This window comes from Rissa tridactyla, chromosome 2 (genome assembly GCF_028500815.1).
Source record: "Rissa tridactyla isolate bRisTri1 chromosome 2, bRisTri1.patW.cur.20221130, whole genome shotgun sequence".
NCBI classification, from domain to species: Eukaryota; Metazoa; Chordata; class Aves; order Charadriiformes; family Laridae; genus Rissa; species Rissa tridactyla.
The window spans coordinates 107,740,602-107,760,560 of NC_071467.1; the positions used below are offsets into that span (position 1 = coordinate 107,740,602).

At 40.2% G+C, this 19,959-nt stretch overlaps 2 protein-coding genes across 6 annotated transcripts in view; one reads left to right on the forward strand and one right to left on the reverse strand.

The window, feature by feature from the left end:
* EZH2 (enhancer of zeste 2 polycomb repressive complex 2 subunit) overlaps positions 1 to 6,553 on the forward strand; it is a 52,784-nt gene extending 46,231 nt beyond the window's left edge. For 2 of the 3 annotated variants that reach the window (XM_054193446.1, XM_054193447.1), the window contains exons 13-19: positions 269 to 394; positions 786 to 964; positions 1,883 to 1,978; positions 2,600 to 2,681; positions 3,498 to 3,578; positions 3,694 to 3,778; positions 4,504 to 6,553. In XM_054193446.1, coding sequence (XP_054049421.1) covers positions 269 to 394; positions 786 to 964; positions 1,883 to 1,978; positions 2,600 to 2,681; positions 3,498 to 3,578; positions 3,694 to 3,778; positions 4,504 to 4,564 — 710 coding nt within the window. In that variant the 3' untranslated portion in view covers positions 4,565 to 6,553. The remainder of the gene's footprint in view (positions 1 to 268; positions 395 to 785; positions 965 to 1,882; positions 1,979 to 2,599; positions 2,682 to 3,497; positions 3,579 to 3,693; positions 3,779 to 4,503) is intronic. The other variant, XM_054193445.1, reaches the window with a different exon arrangement.
* Positions 6,554 to 7,338: 785 nt separating this feature from the next.
* The window catches only part of CUL1 (cullin 1), a 54,938-nt gene continuing 42,317 nt past the window's right edge, over positions 7,339 to 19,959 (reverse strand). For 2 of the 3 annotated variants that reach the window (XM_054193442.1, XM_054193443.1), the window contains exons 10-22: positions 19,527 to 19,634; positions 19,327 to 19,433; positions 18,103 to 18,151; positions 17,428 to 17,559; positions 16,757 to 16,874; positions 15,715 to 15,791; positions 14,823 to 14,954; positions 13,360 to 13,452; positions 12,041 to 12,088; positions 11,868 to 11,950; positions 10,239 to 10,344; positions 9,363 to 9,476; positions 7,340 to 7,949 (exon numbers count right to left, since the gene is read on the reverse strand). In XM_054193442.1, coding sequence (XP_054049417.1) covers positions 7,869 to 7,949; positions 9,363 to 9,476; positions 10,239 to 10,344; positions 11,868 to 11,950; positions 12,041 to 12,088; positions 13,360 to 13,452; positions 14,823 to 14,954; positions 15,715 to 15,791; positions 16,757 to 16,874; positions 17,428 to 17,559; positions 18,103 to 18,151; positions 19,327 to 19,433; positions 19,527 to 19,634 — 1,248 coding nt within the window. In that variant the 3' untranslated portion in view covers positions 7,340 to 7,868. Of the gene's footprint in view, positions 7,950 to 9,362; positions 9,477 to 10,238; positions 10,345 to 11,867; positions 11,951 to 12,040; positions 12,089 to 13,359; positions 13,453 to 14,822; positions 14,955 to 15,714; positions 15,792 to 16,756; positions 16,875 to 17,427; positions 17,560 to 18,102; positions 18,152 to 19,326; positions 19,434 to 19,526; positions 19,635 to 19,959 lie in introns of all 3 variants that reach the window. The other variant, XM_054193444.1, reaches the window with a different exon arrangement.

The window sequence follows — 19,959 nt, forward strand, 5'->3', positions numbered from 1 at the left end:
TGTAGCAGCTGAGAAATGGGAAGAATGAAATGCACTAGGAAGCAGGGAACTAATGGTGACAAACGCCTAACTAACGTTACAGTTCTCGTTTGGTGTCTTTGGGGTTTTCTTTAACCCTGCTCATCATAGGTTTGAGGGTTTTTTTTTCATTTTGGGGGTTTTCTTAGTTAAATGAATAAAAGGGAATTTCTACTTTAAAGAGTGAAGGGAACTGCATATTGTTTGTTTGCACCTTTCAACTTTACAAAATGTTGCTATTTTTATTCAGATGGGTCATCGAATCATGTTTACAACTACCAGCCATGTGATCATCCACGTCAGCCTTGTGATAGCTCATGCCCATGTGTAATTGCTCAAAACTTCTGTGAGAAGTTTTGTCAGTGCAGCTCAGAATGTAAGTAAAACATTTAAAAGCTATCTATAAATTTCCGTCACTGTCCCAACATCTGTCTCTGTACTAGCAGTCTGTCCATACTGCAGTGTTTGCAGAAGCAGCAAATTGTGTCAAATTGTGTGAGAAGGGAGCACGTGTTCAGTTTAATTTGGCCCTCTTAATTAGCCATTGAATGAAGTCAGAAATTGTCTTCGTACTTAAAATTGAGGAAGACTAAAGTAAAATCAGGGAAGGAAAGAATTTACAGTACTTCCGAATGTCCTATATGGGTATCAATGGCTATGGTTGGGGTTTTTTTAATATTCTGATATGCTGTAATCTGCACTGTCTTCATTTTACAATGTACTTTTTTCATACTTGCTCTTTTTGTTTTCCATACGTTCCTTTGTAGGCCAAAACAGGTTTCCTGGATGTCGTTGTAAAGCACAATGCAACACTAAGCAGTGTCCATGTTACCTAGCTGTACGCGAATGTGATCCTGACCTCTGTTTAACATGTGGAGCAGCCGACCACTGGGATAGCAAAAATGTTTCTTGCAAGAACTGCAGCATTCAGAGAGGATCCAAAAAAGTATGTAGATAGCTATACAGCTACATGCCTGTTGCCTTGTTTTTGAGGTGGTTTTACATCTTCATGGCAGAGAATGGAATGTCTTTGCCGCCTTGCTGTCAATCAGGAAAACAGAAACAAAAAAAGAAACCCAAAAACCAAAAAAGGAGGTAGCTGTCACTCCAATTAGCTCGCTTACGTGCCGCTGTTAAGCTCTGTACGCATTTCATCATGTACCAATCAGTTACTGTTTTCTGTGTAGCACTGCAGTAGAATCTCTCCTTTTTCCCATTTGAGGCTTCACTTGTAATTTGCAAATAGGCTGCTGTTTAAAAGTTACAGCTCGGCAGATCAGCAGACGGAAGCTTGGTTCGGGCCATAGGTACTGGCTATTTCTTTCTTCACTTGTTGATCCTAATGTACAAACTTGTATACAGTCCACCGAAGATGTCTCAAAAGCCCATTTAGCTCTGTTAAATAAATGAAGAAATAAACCAAGGTTTACTTATTTATAAATTACTTATTATTTTTATTTATTTATTTATAAATGAAGAAATAAACCAAGGATTACTTCTGCTTTGGAACATCTTGTGACAGACTAGTTCAGTCGAATACTGAGCTCATCAGAGTGGGCTCCTGTCTGCAGACCTTTCCAGTTTGAAGTCCTTAGTGTATAGGTTTTTATGTAACACCCTCATTTCAAGGTTAAACTAAAATTTTTATTGGTTTTTAAGTATTTCACGTGGTTTTTCTTTCACATACGACTTCTGATCCACACGCTGTAAATTTTTAGTCTGCATTTGATAATTGGAAGAATCTGTGTTTGTCTTCTCTCCTGGAGTCCCAGTATACATTTCATTAAGTGATACAATTAAAAACAAAACAAAGAACAAATCCAAGCCAGGCATGTCTAAAGTTTTTGTTTTTTCTCTCCCACAGCACTTGCTATTGGCACCTTCAGATGTGGCAGGCTGGGGAATTTTCATCAAAGATCCCGTACAGAAGAATGAATTCATCTCTGAATACTGTGGTGAGGTAAGGATGGAGAACGCTGGTTAGGTATGAGCTTAATTGGTGAAGCTGTGTGTTGGCTGGGACCAAGAGATTGTCTCCAACTTGGTATCGTGTTTAGACGAGAGATGTGATTGATTGACTAAGTATACAGCCACTGCTGTCAGAGACTCCAAACCCAGGAGCTAGACAGTTGAAATGTCACGAAAAAATTGCTACAGGTTCTTGTGAGAACGAGAGGCTGGAATGCCATTTTTATCTTACATGTAATCTCAATTCAGACATGCCTGGAATTTTGTGCAAAATCGTTTAGTATAGTACTGAAATTCAGTAGGCGCTTTCACTAAATCATATTCTATAGTAATAAAACCCTGGATCGGGTATGCAGTCTTGATTTTGGGATGAGAAGCAAATCTTGCTTTCCTTCTGCTCTGAAAGAACTTACTTATGCTAAGAGCAAACCATGGTTGTTTGATAAGCACAGAATGCTTGCTGAAAACAGTACTTTATGTTTGGGAATATTTTCAGTCCCAGAGAATAAAAAACACCAACTTTCTTTCAGGATGTTTGGGCTTTTTGACCTTAAGCTGCTCTAGTTACAAAAGGGAAGGTGGTGATCTCTTTTACAAGTACTATTTCTTTCAGATTATTTCTCAGGATGAGGCAGACAGAAGAGGAAAAGTATACGACAAATATATGTGCAGCTTTCTGTTTAACTTGAATAATGGTATGTATTAGTCACATAAATAAATAGCATAAATAAAATATGAATGCTCACCATTTTGTTCAGCCCTGTTCTTTTGCAGGCAGCAGGTGACATGGAGAAATTTTTTCTTCTGCCAACCTTTTCCTAGCAACGTGTGGATTCCTAATATTGATAGCTAGTGCTTTTTTGGTTTTTTCTTCCCCTAAATGCTAGTCAACTAGATAGATAGTAGCGATGGAGCCTATTACACAAGCCAACTCTACAAGATGAGTTGAAGTAGAATTTCACGGAGTAAAATTACAGGCAAGCATTAAGTAAAGTAGCCTTAAGAACTTAAAAGGCTTGCTAGGTATTGTCTGAAATAATTTTACTGTTACTTAAATTAGCACTAAATTATGATGGTAATTTTGTGTCGGGGGAAAAAAAGCCACATACAAATACATGGCATGTGGCTACTGCCACTTGAAGAGAAAAATACACACTGTGTCAAGCGTGACATGCTAGAAAATATTTGAAGGGAGGAAAAAAAGCTGGTTTATGTTGATGTTGCCTTAGCATATTTATGGACCCTGTCCTTGTGGAATAAAGATAGAGAAACTGAGGTGGTGCTACTGTGGAAGGAGATAAATGGAACACACAGTGTGGGGCAGTAGGAATATTTTGAGCCTTGCAAGAACAACAAAACTATCGTTGGATGAGGTGCCACCTCTTCAATGTGGGACGCTGAGCAGTTATCTCTTCCAGCTGCTAAAACCCAAGCACACTACATATTAAACACAAAAATTTGTTTGTAGGTGACCTATCCATCATTTGTGGGTTTTGTTTTTCCCCCCCTAGATTTTGTGGTTGATGCAACACGCAAGGGCAACAAAATTAGATTTGCAAACCATTCAGTAAATCCCAACTGCTATGCAAAAGGTAAGTTTTGACTTTACTTGCTTTTAGCAATGTATGAAATGTTGTGAGATACTTATTTAGAATATACATTTTATCAGTACTTGTGTTCACGCAAGTTTAAATTTCTTTTCAACAGTTATGATGGTTAATGGCGATCACAGAATAGGAATATTCGCTAAAAGAGCCATTCAGACTGGTGAAGAACTGTTCTTTGACTACAGGTTGGTAGATGGATTCTGTAACTTCTTCCTATCGTAGACTGGATTTGCTTTCAGTATTTCTGCCCAGCTCATAATTTAATTACTGTGCCTGCCTCCTTACAACCTCGGGCATCAGCACCTGCGAAGCAGTCCCCTTGCACATACTACGGTAAGACTGGCTTGAGGAAAGCAGCTGGCTAAGAGCTTTGCAAACTTGGAACAGCAGCTTGTATAGAGAAAAGTGTAGTGACAAATAGGGACAGACCTGCACATTAAACTTTAGCGGGTGGTAGGCTTCCCTAGGTACCAGCACGGGTGCCAGAAATGGGCAAGAAGTATTCTTGTGTTACTACAGAGAACAGCTCGCTAAGAGTGTGTTTGTACGTCCCTCTAAAATTACCTCACTTGAAGAAAACTAAGCTGTCCAGTGACAACCTTAAGAAATGCAGTTGCTTTCCGCTGCTTAAAAATGAACTTTAGCGTTGTGAGATTCAAGGTGAAAAAGTGTGGAATTTTAGCATTTTGTTTCCTCTTGGTCTAAGTAAGTCCTCTAAAAGCAGGTTCTTGAGTGGTCAGCGTTGTTCTGCACCTACAAATTCACGCAGGGAATAAAGACCCCAGCTGGTGAGAAAACGATGGGAAAGCTGAGAGTATTTCAGGCTGTGGTGCTGTTCATTGTCAGAAGAATGCAGCCCAAATGTTCCATGTTACTGGTTTTTATTTTGGTTTTATTTTTTTAATTTCAGATATAGCCAAGCTGATGCCCTTAAGTATGTGGGCATTGAAAGAGAAATGGAAATCCCTTGACACCAGCTACCTCTTCTTTTAAACAAACAGCTGCCTTATCTTCAGGAATTTCTAGTACTGTGGGCAATTTTAGAAGAATAAAAATGATGCAATTTGAAATTCTGTATTTGAAAATTCTGTATTTGCAAAGTACTGTAACAATAATTTATAGTAACAAACTTAAAAAAAAAAAACAACTTTTTATTGCCTTCTCACCAGCTGCAAAGTGTTTTGTACCTATGAACTTTTGCAATAATGTGGTGTGGTACATTTTTCAACCTTGAATAAAGGATACTTGAACTTCTTCATTTTTACTGGAACTGAGTGGGAAGTTTGTGCCAGCCAGTTGAGGAAGCAATGTGAATGCTGACTTTCAACTTCTGAGCAGGGGCAACTTTGTAGTTGTCTACTTCTCTGTTACTTCAGGTCATGCGAGATTAATGTGAAGAGGTAAACGGTGCAGGAGACATCTCACCTAAGTGAAATGGTCCTGGTCATGCGCCCTTGCCATGAACCTACACTCATGCTCTCTAAAGTGAGGCTGCTGTTTAGAAACTCTTCCACTTGCTCCTACAGCTAACCTTGGCACAATTATTTATAAGTTTTCCTCTACTTTTGTCCAACCTCCTCAGTCCTAACACAGGGTCTGTCTATCAGCTTTGGATGCATTTAATGGAAGGAGAAAAGGATCCCCACCCTCCTCCCCTGCCCCAAAAAAACCCCAAAACTGTACAGCATAGCTGTGATTTCTGTGACAAAGCCTGCTTTCAAGACATTGGTGGTACAAGGTTTGCTTCCACCTGCCTATTAGCTGAAGCAGGTGCCATGACTCTCTTCACTCTTTTCACTCAGTGTAGAAATAGCAGGAGGACACGTTTGCATCATTTGATAAGGGAAGCAGCAGTAGTATTCCAATAAACCGGAACCTTCAACTGCAGCTTCTCTGAAGCTACAAACTGAATAATGAATGCAACAGTAATTACACCTCCATTTCTCTTCTGCATCTCTTATTTAGCTGTAAGCAAACACTATGCCAGTTACTGTCTTTTTACTACAATTTTTTTTTATATACATGTTTTTATCCCAACTTGTTTAGATTGCAGCTTAGTTTCCTTCTTGGGCCTTGTACAGGGTTTATTTCTGATTTGCCAGCTGAGCGTGAACTCTGCAGCCTGCTGCTCAATAGAACATGATGCTCTAGTCAAAACAGCTGGGCTGGGAGGGCAGGCACAGGGACGCGCTGTGGCAAAACCCCTTTCAAGAAATCCCGTCAATCCTGACCATGTACCTTCTGCAGGGAGGAGGCTCCCAACGGGGTGGTGCTGAGCAGCGCAGCCTGCTTCCGCTCTCAAGTACGGCAGTCCTCTTGCTCTGTGGTGGACTGAGTAAGAACTAAGAATTCACACCCCTCCTCTTACTCATGAGAAAAAAATCAAGTCCAAAAGTCAAAACTTATTTTATCCCATGCTTGGGTAAAGCATGGCTCTCATCTGAAGCTGGACTGACAGCAGATGGCTTTTAAAAATAGAGCTCTGCAGGAGCCAGCATACAAAGTGCACAAAGCAACGCCGCTTTAACCAGCAATGGGCTAAGGCTGGGCTTTGAGAGGCAGCTCAGAGCAGGTTATTCCTGGCCTTCTGCACATCAATATCGTTCAGCCTTGCTTCTGTCACCATACCACCCTTACGGCCTGCTACAAAAATCTACCAGCACTGAACTTTCTGCAAGGAGGAGTTACAAAAACAAAGCACAAAACAGCATCTAAAACCAAAAAAAGGCAGCGCAGGAGGCATCACAAGCTCCTTTCCTCTAAATTTCAAAAAGCAATTTGAAAATTGAACAGCAAGATGCTTCTATTACCCATGCCAGCCCTCTTTAGTGCAATTAAAGCTCTTTCAGAATAGGAATAGCAAGTATGCAGTATCTCAAGTGGGGATGAGACTTTCCCCCCATTTTCCAAACCAGTTTGGATCACATCCAATACTGCTCCATAATTTTTTTTTTTTTTTTAAACCAGCCATTTTTGTGGGTCAGAGCTCAATTGTAACCATGAAAAATTAGTTTCCCTCAGCAAAAAAAACCCAGTATGAACACAAAACCTGGCTCCCTTTTCTTCGCGCCAGAACAAACACTGAAAAACAAATCACAAATTCTAAGGGGAAAAAAAAAGGGTTTGGCTGCAGAAGTTAGGTTCTTTTCACCACCGAGAACAGAAAATATAAATTACCCAAACTGAGACCTGTGGGGATGGTCGCATTTCTCTTGTAACATGTGGAAAGATAATACTCATTTCACGTGTACATAATGAACACAAAATATTGGGAGAAGAATGGAATGAAGCCTGGATGATCGACATAGGTGTAGTAACACTCAAAAAATATTTTAATTCCCATCACAGGTTGCATTCAATGGGAATTAACCTTTAGGAACATACTCAACTTTCTGTTCTAGTTGAAAAAAACGGGCATCCTAAACCTTATTTATTCAGGGCAGCATTTAGGCAAGTGTGATGCATTTTATAGCGTACCGAACAATATTAAAAGCAGCTCCAATTTCAGATGACCAAGTATTACCACATGTATTCTAAGTATTTTCTATTCTGCATATTCTTGTGAAATCATCACAACTTTCTTTTCTTTTCAAAGCACAGACATTTCCTCTTAAAAAAGTAACATGCACGCTTGATGATGGCACTTAATTTCTTCAGAGCACAAAACGTGCTTAAGTCACAAGAAAACAGGGAAAAGGCAGAAAAGCAAAACGAATTTCTATAGCTTTCATAACCATTATACCTTTTTATTTACATTTAGAAAGATAAGTCATGAAACTTAAAACAATAAAACCAAATGCAACTTGTACAGAAATCTTTTAAATTTTTTTTTTATTTATCACACATTAAAAAATGAAACACACTATACAAATGGTTTTTCATAGCAGATTACACATGGGTCCATTCAGACTCGCTCTCAAAGTGCTGCCAACATTTATAAGTGCTGCCTGTGATGGCAGCTGTTTATCATATAGCCAATGTATTGATTTAAAAGCAGTAGCATGCAACCCTTAAAGGAGAAGGGTTTGATTCCTTTCTGTTCTTAAATTAGGTTAAATGGCATTGGTGTCCATATTTACATACTTGAAATGTATCAATCCTGAGCAGTTCTGATGTAAATCTGAGACTGGCTGATGGGAGTCCTGGTCTCAGTTATTAAAAAGGGAGGTCCAAATGGCAGCAGGGGGGCTGCTATGAAGTTCCGTTGCTTTCATTCTTTCCATCACATACCTATTTGCCGAGTGTCACACAGTCAAGTAATTGCTAATAAAAACGTTAAGCCAAGTAACTGTAGGTGTCCTTCTCACCATCTACGCGTTCCAAGTACTCCTTCTCAATCAGAATGTCAATGCATTTCTGTGGGAGAAACAAACAGAAGTGGTGGGACACCAGCAGAAAAGCCCGCTCTGTGGTTGCTACAAACTTTCATAGAATGGTTCAGGTTGGAAGGGACCTCAAAGATCATCTAGTTCCAGCCCCCCTGCCATGGGCAGGGACACCTCCAACTAGATCAGGCTGCTCAAAGCCCCATCCAGCCTGGCCTTGAACACCTCCAGGGATGGGGCATCCACAACTTCTCCAGGCAACCTGGTCCAGCATCTCATCACCCTCACAGTGAGTAAAGAATTTCTTCCTAATATCTAATCTAAATCTTCCCTCTTTCAGTTTAAAAACATTACCCCTCGTCCTATCACTAAACTACCAGATAGAGTCCCTCCCCAATCTTTCCTGTAGGCCCCCTATAGGTACTGGAAGGCCGCTATAAGGTCTCCCTGGAGCCTTCTTTTCTCCAGGCTGAACAACCCCAACTCTCTCAGCCTGTTCTCATAGGAGAGGTGCTCCAGCCCTCTGATCATCTTTGTGGCTCCTCTGGACCCGTTCCAACAGGCCCACGTCCTTCTTGTGCTTTTAAGCAAAGCAAGTCTCTCTACTCTTTCAATGATTTTGGCCACTGAGTTCCATGCCAAGTAGAGGACAGGAGTAGGCAGAAGGCACAAGCCGTGGCAGTTCGCACTCCAACCTCTGACCACATCCAAGCAGAGGACTTCGCTAATCCACTGAACTGAATTTGCTTGCTTGATGCCATTCCGCGGTAGTGACTGGGAGATCAACTAACCGATCATCAGTATGCTGAGCAACTTGATAGTAGGACAGCAAATAAAGAGTTAAAGCGAAACACAGAGCGCTTACTGCAATGTTACTAAAAATAGCGGTTGTGGTAACTGCTTCAGGAGGTGACTGGGTGCATCTCCTCCGGCACTGGTGCCAGTTTATGCAACTGCTCTCCACTGCCTGTTTTTTGCCCCACCTATCCCCTCAGTTGTGGGGTGCAGAAACCATTGGTGGGACCACTGAACAAACCCATGAGGAAACCATAATTAAATACAACGTCCCCCTCCCCAACATTTTTACTCCAGAAGAGATCAGGCAACTGTTCTATTGAGCGGCCCACAAGCAGTGGTACTCCCACAACTAGGAGAGCAGGAACAGGAGGGCAGCGTGGAGTAGAGGCTGCCGTAAGGTGGCCCTCACATCAAAAGACTCAATCGAGCTACTATTTTACCCACTGCCAACAACGTAAAACATGCGTATTACCAGGAGAAATCCAGTATTTCTGGTTAAAATATTTCCTATGTATTTACAACTCCAAAAATCTGTCCTTACCCATCCCATCTCCTTAGCTTCCCTTTCTATTTCAGAAGCATGTATTTTGTCTACCTATATCCTCCTCACCTGCAATCCAGGTTCAGAGGTGCGGCTCTCACATACCTTAATTACTGGAACTCGCGGCTTGAACCTTGAGGACAGCTGTGTTAGCACTTCTCCAAGCAGTTGCTGGTGTTTTAGAACCTTCCTCATTTTCATGATTCTCACAATAGCAGCCTGCGCAGCAAAGTGGGAAAGGTGTGCTTAGGAGCAAACAACTTATCCTTCTGGATAAAGCCATTTTAATTCCCCGGCAGATCATGTCTGCTAGCGCAGGAGCACCATGACAGCGAACCTGAGTACCAGATGGGGAGAAGCGTGCCTACACACGTCCACGACTCACCCGGACTTTAAGAACTCGGATTCTACATAGCATACAGCCATCAGAAGTGGGTTTGACACCCGAATTTTAAGAACTACTCTGCTTATGGTCAGTCATCACGACAGTGCCAACCCGTACCAAGAGCAACACGAAACTACTTCTGTAACAGAAAGCCGCCTTTGTATATTTTACTGTGACACGCTCTTAGTAGAACAGTTGTAGTTCCCTCCCCTGCCCCTTTGCTCCTCAAGTGGCTTCTCCAAGTGACCTGACAGAAAACCACTGTTAAGTTGATACTGCTTAGGGTTTCACTAGTTTTCACCCAGGACAGAGGTCTGGTGAGCGTGTGCCTCCACGGAACCCAAACACTCATCAACACGATGCCAGAACAAACGTGAAGAACAGCGTCCTATCAGGCCTTTCTCCGTTTTCTGTTGCAGACTCCAATCGCCTTTAAGAGTGTTGTAAATATATTTTTAGCTCCGACGCAGTACACTGCAATGGCGTGTTGTCTTTTAATGAAAATTAAAGATAGCCCCCACAGTGAGCTTCACTAAAGGATTACCAAAATGTAATTCTAAGCTCATAGCGCGGCAGCGCTCTGCAATACAAGTCACCTGAATCAGTAGTTTCCTATCTTCCTCTATGTTTTTGTGTGTAGTTTCTTGCTCCTGCTTCTGTTCAGTCTTCATTGGCACATTGATGTTTACCCTTAATTTTTTGCTGTAAAGAAAAGCAGAAGTTAACAAAACAATTAGTCTGTTTAAAAAACACAATCAAACAAACAAAAACCCCTCCCTAAACCCCGAACAAAACCCAACTCCAAAATAACAGCCACACCACCACGATTACTTTACAACAAAAGGGACTTTGGTGGCACTTCTGAAAATTTCAGACAATCTTATTCAAGTTTAAAAAAAAAAAAAATTAAATAAAACCCCAAACCAAAATACCTTTTTGGTGGTTTGTGTATTTCGTGACTTTCTGAATCCAACCTAGTGATGTGTACAAATTAGCGCTGCACAACTACACCCTATTTGACGCATTTCTAATGTTTAGCAAGAAGCTCCCAGTCAATGAATGGGACAAAGTAAGTCAGGGAAACGGAACCACTTTTCTGATTTACAGACTTGCTTCTGACCACAATGTGATGAAATCCATTTGGATTTGTTCCGTAAAACGGAATTCTGCCTTTCTTTCACACGCTCTCCAGTGCCCTCGGCTGTGCTAGGGCGAGCCCACCGCCACCACCAGCACCACACGCGACCGCTCTCAAGACAAGGTGCGGCGCCGCAGTGGGGAAGGAGCCTCGGCACCAGGCAGCGCTCGGCCCTGTGTTGGCTGCACGGGGAAATGCTGCGGTGGAGAGATAATAAATCTGGTATTTATTTAGAATAGTCTTGTGCGTCATAAATCGGGAGCCACCGAGCCACGCAGTGCGGCAACGCTGAGCTGTTTCCATCACCGCATTAACGTAACTGACCGCAAATTCTCAAACCTTGAATTATTGGTCAAGAAGGGAAGAAAGCAGATAAAGAGTGAGGTACAAGGAAAGGTTTTAAGGTCTCAAGTGAAAGAAACAGTTTATCTTCAAGGCAATACCGAACTCCTCACTGAATTTACATCTATGCCCTGGTAAGCGTGATAGTCACCACGCTCCTGTGAACAGCTTAAAATACGCAAACGTTGAAAGCAACACTGGTTAAAGTAGGTAATAAAACCTACTGAAAATCATGTTTATTAAGTTTTCAAATCACTGTACATTCCGAACGTCTAGAATGAGCCTGCCGATCTTCTCACGTTATCTCTAGCGGATAAACATTTAAGACTTTGACCTTCGCTGGCCACCGTACACTACTGTAACCATATAAAATATAATGTATTTTGCTGAGCGCGTGCAGGCCATGCACTGCAACCTCAGTGAAACCCAGCACCATTTCTTACCAGAAGTAAGTTATATAAGAATTAGACAAGAATCAAGGAACAAAACGGACAAATGCAAATACGTCCGGGCCTTGACAGACTTTATGACAAAGTCGAAGTCAGATAGCTGAAATCTTACCCACCCCACCCTCTCCTGTGACAGCAGCCAACCCTCCCCTTTAAAGATGGTACACATTGGGATCTATAGTTGAATTGGTACTCGAACCCTGGAGTTTTAGGTTTTAACCAAAATTTCGAAAGCAGAGAAGGAGGATGCTACCCGTTATGCACCAATGATGTGCGCTGCTGAAGTTTTTCCTTACTTTTTATAACCAAGATACAGTTTTATTAAGGTGTCCGGTTTTAACTCCACCTCATCAACATTCGCGTTTTCATCTTCCAAAACCTGCAATAAATAAAATAAACAAACAAATAAATATTCGTTAATACATTTTGCGGAATGTGACGCGGGCCATAAAAAAGCAAGAGTACTTACAAGCAATTTTGATTTCAACAGTATCTGTAGAACTTGTGCCAAGATATCCTACAAAATTACAGAAAATATTATCAGCGCAGACAGACAGCACCTTTCTCTAACTTGAAATACTTCAACGAGAATACACATATTTTGACATATTTTGCAGAACATTGCAAAATAAGTGGGGAAAAAAAGCACGGTGAAAATGGAGTTTACAGAAATAAAATGTAACGAGGCCCTTCTTGGGTGCTAAGACATATTCCCCTTGCGGTCAGTCAAATGCTATCAAGTTCTTTCGAAAGACTAATTCCAAGCCACTGATCTTTCCAGTTGCTGTTTTAGGAGCTAATTTGCAAGCAGATTTTTAAGTGTAAGAAATCATTTTTCCCATACCATGCAAATACAGATACCATTGCAAGCTTAAACCTTTTTTTTTTTCTTGCTTACACCAGGGATCTGTTCTGGTTACCGTCGCTAGTTGGTCACCCAGATGGCTACACTACTGTCAACGTTCTGGGCAGGCCCACAAAGCCGCAATTTTACCACAGTGGAAATCCGGGTTTCGTGCGGTTCAGTTTTAGCTCTAGAAAGAGTTTTCGTCTGGTCCAACCATGATTTGTGCCAAGTATTAATTTTACGTAAATAAATAAATAAATGCATGTATGCATCTATAATAAATGGCAACCCCATAAGACTTCTGGGTTTGCCGTAAACCATCATCAGCAGTAACTTTCTAGATAGGCATTTCTGTAAGTACAGATCTCACTGACTAGGAACTGCCTAATTTTCCAGAAGTCACAGCAGACTTGATTCAAACTTTCTAGTAAAGGACAGACGCCAAATGAACTGTGGGCCGTAAAATCTACTTGGAAAGAAAAGGCGAGAACCTTTTCCATGAGAGGGAGTGAGCCAATGAGACTGCAGATTTCACTACGTTCATGTATATAAGCCTGGAGATGTAAAGAAGAATGGATGCGCAGATCAATCATTTAGGGAAAATGGTGTTTTTCCTAGAATGTTGTCTTTTAATATTAAAGTGTACGCAGTGAAACACTGAAAACTTACTACCGCGGCTCAGCAGGAAGCTAGGCAATTCACTAGTCATGAACAGGAGTACATGCACGCTAAGATTCATCAGATGACTGGGCAGTTACGATTACAAGAAAGCGAAGCAGGCAAACAAGTTGACCAAGAACAGAGCACATCTGTCTCCTTCAGGACAGAAACCGACTCTGCCTTCAAGCATGTCTAATCCCAATTTCTTCCGACAGCTGGAAAAGCCCTGAAGACCAAAAGACTGGTTCACAAGAGTGTGGTAAAATGTGCAAAGTCACTACCATTTTTATTTGAGTGCTGTCTGTCAGCTGCTGCACGGTATAGGCATCTTCTGTGTTGTACTGCAGTAAAATCGCCATCTGGAATGTGGATGCCTAACAGATCCAAAAAAAAGAGAATGGAGGGGGGGGATCAGAAAATGAGAACGAACAAACATACTTTCCGATTTTGAACGGCCTGAAATTCACCAGTTAAACACATATACTGGAATATTTGGACAACAGAGAACGGCCAACTAGTGTGATTCATTACAAAATACAGAAAAATCTGATGTTACTTATATGACCAGAACTCTACCTTCAAGGATTATCTAAACACAAACCCCAAGATTATGATCATTTAACTAGCTGCAGACACTTCATCATATCTTCTACTCTGGTGTCAAAGCCTTATCTTTCTACTTGCTAAATAATTCTAAATTATTTTCCTCCGTCACTCCCTGACTCTTACCCATTTAATCTTCATTAAAACCTACACAGCCTACTGACTTCATCCTCACAACCCTCCCAACTCCAGCAGAATAATGAAACCAAGTTGATAAACACGGCAGCTATCAGCGGCTTATTCACGTCTATCACCACAGGGTTAACACACGTTGATGACAAGTTCAAAGTCTGAGATTATCTTGTTTCTTCTCACTGTTGTGAGCTCCTCTCCTCTGTCTACTTTTTGAGAGAAAGCAGACATAAGCCGTATAAGCAGCATGAGATCTTACGCAGAGAGGTCGCAGTTGTCTCACATAAGGCGGTTCAACACCTGTTTAAACCATAAGTAATGTATCCCCTTTTCTAAGTCAATTTTCTTTTAAGCATAGATCTTCAGTGTCATTACAGTAAATAAATCCAACATTTATCATAACACCAACAGCCATCTGGGGGCGGGGGGGGATGGCTAACATTTATGTTCACTTGAGTAATGCACAGATCTGCAGCCATCAAGTCTTGCACCTGTGCTTTGCTTTATTTAAAGGCAGTAGCGTTATTCACGGGAATAAAGCTAACGAACGCATGTGAGCATCGCAAATGGCGGCGACACATGTATCTGTACATATGAACGCACGCCCCCCCCAATTAGGGAACTGAATGACTTAAAATACTTAATTATGATACATCTCGACATACTGCTAATGAATATTTTGACATACAAATAAAATAAAGTTCAATTCACTGTATTACCTATTAAAATTAGTTTGTGCGCGGGCACAGGTATTCACATGAATTCTACTAACTACTTCAACATCTACACACTTCACCGTTTTAAACACATTTATCTGCACGACAGTCCTTTAACATAAGGAAAAGCAATTTTCTCCAAACAAGGAGTAAAGAGGCTGAGCAGCTCATACAGATAACGTAAGAGCAGCGGAGCAGAGCATGGACGCGTGACTTTTAAACGCTCAGCTGCATCCAGTCTTCTGAATGCAAATCATCACCAGGTGTTTCTATCGGCAGGATGTTACCCTTACCTGTAATGTGTATCTGTTTTTGAAACAGTTGGTAACCAGTTCCCCTTTGGACAGCTGATACAACCATGTTAATTTTCTTCCACTATGACGACTGGCATAAAATGCAGTAAATCTCTGATAGCTCCGTTCTAACTGTATAAAGACAACAACAATAAATAAAGAATATTATTTACCTTCATTTACCACTACTGGAACATGCTCTGGAACCAGCACAGGAGAATCAAATCTGATCCCTCTCAAGTGCCATGTTGGCCAAATGAGACAAACAGAAATCCAAAGTATTCAAATACTTCAGACGGGATGAAAATTTCCCTTTGTTATGAGTTTCCCCTTGGACGTGTCATCAACAATACAAACCTAAACAAGCATCTAAGTTCCATTCTTCCTTGTAGAATACGTTAAGCAAGGCTAGAAAGGCCATTTCTTTTAACCACCTTGATCCTCCAGGTACCAGCAGTTAAACTTATTTCTCATGCTAAGGATTCATGCCTTGTCAATTCTGGCTAAGCACTCAACAGAAAACTAATGATTGTAGTGGCTAAAGATTGTAACAGACAGAGCCAAAGCAATGGCAAGAAAAAGTTTCTCAAATAAAAGTATACACAGAAAACTACACTATAAACAAAGATTTACTTTAGTTACTGTTGAATGTTTTGAAGAAAGATTCACTAACCAGCGTCTTCCCATAGCAGAAAACAGTTACATATTTCACACGGTTCCCTCCTACTACCTTAATCCGTCATCTTGTTTCAAATATCCTCCAGACAAATAGGCAAACGCCACAGAGACACTTCCCGTCCTCTCTGGCACACAACACAACAGGAGGAGACACCAGCCTCATAAAAGCACATGATCATTCCACGTTCGGGCGAAGGAAGCACAAGCGCCTCACCTCAGACGGCAGAGCAAACGTGCAGGACTGCTGGAACGGCCATGATCCAGAACTCAGCACCTGGATGCTGAAATCCACTGGAAGAGAGGTGAAGAGGCTGAGCCGCATTATCCCCCTTGCTCCCAAACCCCCTCTTAACACAAACGAGAAGTGATTCTGCCTCGGCCAAACTAATGTGGTAGAAAATCATTAAGCAATGTATTTTTTTAGCATTCAGACCATAAAACAAAGGAATTCATACAAGATGTTGCTGCAGTTGGAGAGCTTTAGATTTGCTATGACAGCCGCTCAATTTTCTCTCATTTGTAGAAGTTATTACCCTGTTTCTATCCCCACAACGGATTTCTCTTTTAACATGCAAATGTAAAAGTTGTAAATGTTCATTTTTACGTGTAACAAACTCATCACTCCACAGTACACAACTGCAAGAATAAACATTTCACATTCATACTTGTAAAGCGTTTTGGGCAAGTCAGTAAGAATAATACAAAAACTAAGTAAAATTTAAGCCTGACAATACACAACTCGAAATTGTAATCCAAGAAATAACTATCAATTCTTTAAAGAATTTGTTTCAACATTCTTCAATTAAAAAATTTCTTTATAAAAAAAAAATAGAATGTGACAGGGCTGTCTAACAACCGAAAACACAACATCCTTTTTTCTTTAATACTTTTACACAAGTACGAACTTAAGCCATGTTGTGCACAAAATTGAAAATGTTTAAAAGAACAACATCTGTCCAATTTAAAAAAAGAAAGAAAGAGACAGGAGCCAACTTGTTTTAATTACATACCTAAGCATGAGCTGCAAAAATCAGGAGGAGGCTACCCATAACAGAAGATATGAAGTACTATTAGAAGACAAAGTACAGACCTAAAAGACTAATTTAAAAATCCTAACTATCTCGGTCAAAATAATACTACCTCTAAGTTGTGAGAGTACGGTGTCTAAATCAAATATTTCCCTCGTGCAGTTAGCTCTGTAGAAATAAGAGTAAGCTAAACTACTCAAGAGTAACTTAGGTAAATGCATTACTTACAATCTAACGGTTCTGAATTGGTCAGGTGCTTTTTAAATTGCTCATTCAAGTCCTTGCTTACACCAATATCTTGGAACATCCGCTGCAGCTTGGAGGTATACTCAAAACCACAAGCTTGCTGCATTTTAAAAGCAGAGATACGTCAGCAAGACACATTTTTGATCATTGCAGAATGAGAACAAAGTATTGGAGCCTATTTTCTTAAAAGATGCACGACATTCAGTATTTCCCTTACTCAAAGTACCGATGCCAGCTAGACGTGCTCTTTAACTGCCATCAAAAACTAAAGAAAATTTTGTTTAAAAATGAAACAAAACACACAATGAAACAGACTACTGACAAAGTATTAGATCATATTTTGCTTGACCCTGAATGAACGAGGGTTAATGAAATTAAGCAAATTCTCAGCAGTCATTCCCTTGGATAATTATATCCATGTCATTCATTTGGATAAGAATAATTAAGCTTAACTCCATCTCAGCTCCATCTGACAGACACGCGCTACGTGCTCCTAGGAGGCTTTAAAAAAAAAAAAAAAAAAAAAAAAAAAAGAAGACAACCTAGGTTATTTTTCTACTGTATGTAAAATAACGACACGAAAGGACATACTTTCCAAGGCAGCCTGAAGACCTACAATAGGGTAGATCATGGGACAGTCACGGAATACTCACTTTTAGCTTAGAGATCATGCTTGCCTCAGCATCGTCACTAGCGCTGTTCTGATGTACAAGTCTTTTTGCCAGCATTTTAGCATAGAATTTTTGAAACACGTCTTTATCCTCAATGTACTTGAAGACAACCATCTGGAAAAGCCAAGATAATTTGTAAAAAACAAATATTTAAGCATTTGTCTTGAAAAAAGCTACCTGAAAAAGCAGTAGCTACTTCCTTTGCACTTAAATTTTTAAAGGCAGGGTGTCTTGTTTGGGGGCTGGGGGCGGGGAGGGGAGTGTGGTGGCATGTGTTTGTTTCAAATGTGGATACTATTTTAAACACATTAACTGTATATTCCACACGTCCAGCCTTACATATGAATAAATACAAATACGTAGTGCATGTGTGTAATTATATAAAAATATAACGCAGAAATTATATATATTATACGTGTCTATAAAAATGAAGTAAAGCATAAATTCCATTTAGCCTCTTTAAATCTGCTGTAAACGGCTTCTTTTTTTTAAATAAAAAAAACACAACAAGCCACAAAGAGATGAAGATTATTACTGAAATATTAAGTAATGAAATCAAACATACTAAGGAAAAGGTTTTCTCTCATCTGACAATCGAGTATTACTAACTTGTTATAAAGCTTACACAGAAGAGAACTGCATTTATAGACATCTTACCACTTGATTGAGTGTATCTTCCAATTCTGCTTCTTCTGGATTCTTTGAGCTGCAATTAAAGAAGTATATTTTTAATGAGTCCCAAAACCGCTGAATAAAACAACGTATAGGCGTATATAGAAATATCATAGATAAGGAACACAGATTGAGTAGTCTGGGGATCAAAGACTTTTTAGAGAGGAAAACTTGTAATGAAATGAACACTTCTCTTCGCTATTCCACATGTAAGCAATTCTGAAGATTTTAAACAATAGGTTGAAGTCCTGGACCATGAATTGCTCAGGACTTCCTGATAGCATGACACTTCTCTGGATTTACAGGCTTAAACACAGATCTCTTTCTTCCTGCCTTCTTTCTGCTGCTCAATGCTATCTTCATTTCTTATCTTAGATAGTACCGTGAAAAGAAAACGGCTCAGAGAGCTGGGTCTTGACTGGCTGAGAGCTCAGGTGGCACCACATTGTTTTCCTCCGTATCATGGTTGTCCATCAGGCATACCCCACATCTACCCTGCAGAAAGCTAGTATTTATAAAGGGGAAAAGAAATCCTTTGCTGAAGGGAGGAGGGGATGGGGAAGGGAAAGGTGGGCAAGTTCTTCTGGTTTTGGGTTCATTGGTGGTGGGTTTTCCCTCCCTCAAAACAGCTACAAAAAGTTGCCAGTGACAAAACTGACACCAATCCAGTATGAACTGAACTGATACCAACTCAACGCATGAGTTGCTGAATCATTTGAAGCCAAATACCTTAATTAAAATTATGAACCACGAGAGGTTAGAAAGCAGCTTTGGTCCTCCTCTATCTCTGCCCAGATGGAAGAAGATATAGAGAAACCAACAGGAGGAAAGCAAGACTTTTAATGGAAAAAGCGAATGTGCGTCTCTTCTTTACAACGTGTAACAAAACTAAACTTGCGGGGGGGAGGGCGGGAACCAAACTAAAAACCCCCTTCTGTTTTATTAAAAAAACAGAACTCAGTTTTCTACAAGGAAAGAAAGGTCGTAGATCATTTATTATTTCCCCCCTCTTCTTTAAAAAAAGAAAAGTAAACTCCATATAATCTTTAGGAATGGTCCTACTGAAATTTTTGTTTTCAGAATTTGGTATAATTAATTGTTCTTGAAACATTAAGTTCTGTTGCTGAAGACACAGTATAAAACTCCATGTGCTAAAACCTTTTAAAACAAAAGCCAACCTGAAATATTAATTTGTCTTTGAAGACGTACCTTTTCTTTAGTAAAGAGTCACAGTATCGTGCCAGTAGCTCTGGGGATTTACTGGAGGATTGAGCCATTTTTGTCACTGCATTATTATTTATAAATCGACCACAAGCCTATAAATCACAAAAGACAGTGAAATTTTGGGAGACAAAACACCGAATAGAAAAAAAAAAAAATGTTCACTGCATGCCACTACGTATACTTACTTTGTCTAGTGCAGCCACAAAGCCAGCATCGTTGTTGAATGCAGACATGACTAAAGCATTATATTTCTTATGGACATCCAACACTGTCTGTACATACATTTTTGGATCCTGCAATAAAGAGAGATTGGTTTTTTTCAACCTGTTGACTTTCTGCTGTCTGCTTCCTCCAAAATGGAGCTTCTCACTGGCCTAAGCAAATTTTTTGGGGGAAAGCATACAAAGTATCAGAAATATTTTAAAGGCAAAATAGCATCCAGACTAGTTTATGTCCTATGTCCAGGACTGACTTAAATTAGCACAAGCTTTCATTTACAGCAACCAGAGTGCAGAATGTACTACGTTATATAATACAAAAGATGACAAAACCACTTACTCAACCATTGCAAACATTTCCAAGAAGGACGTTTCCAAAGACATAAGCTTAATTCGAATC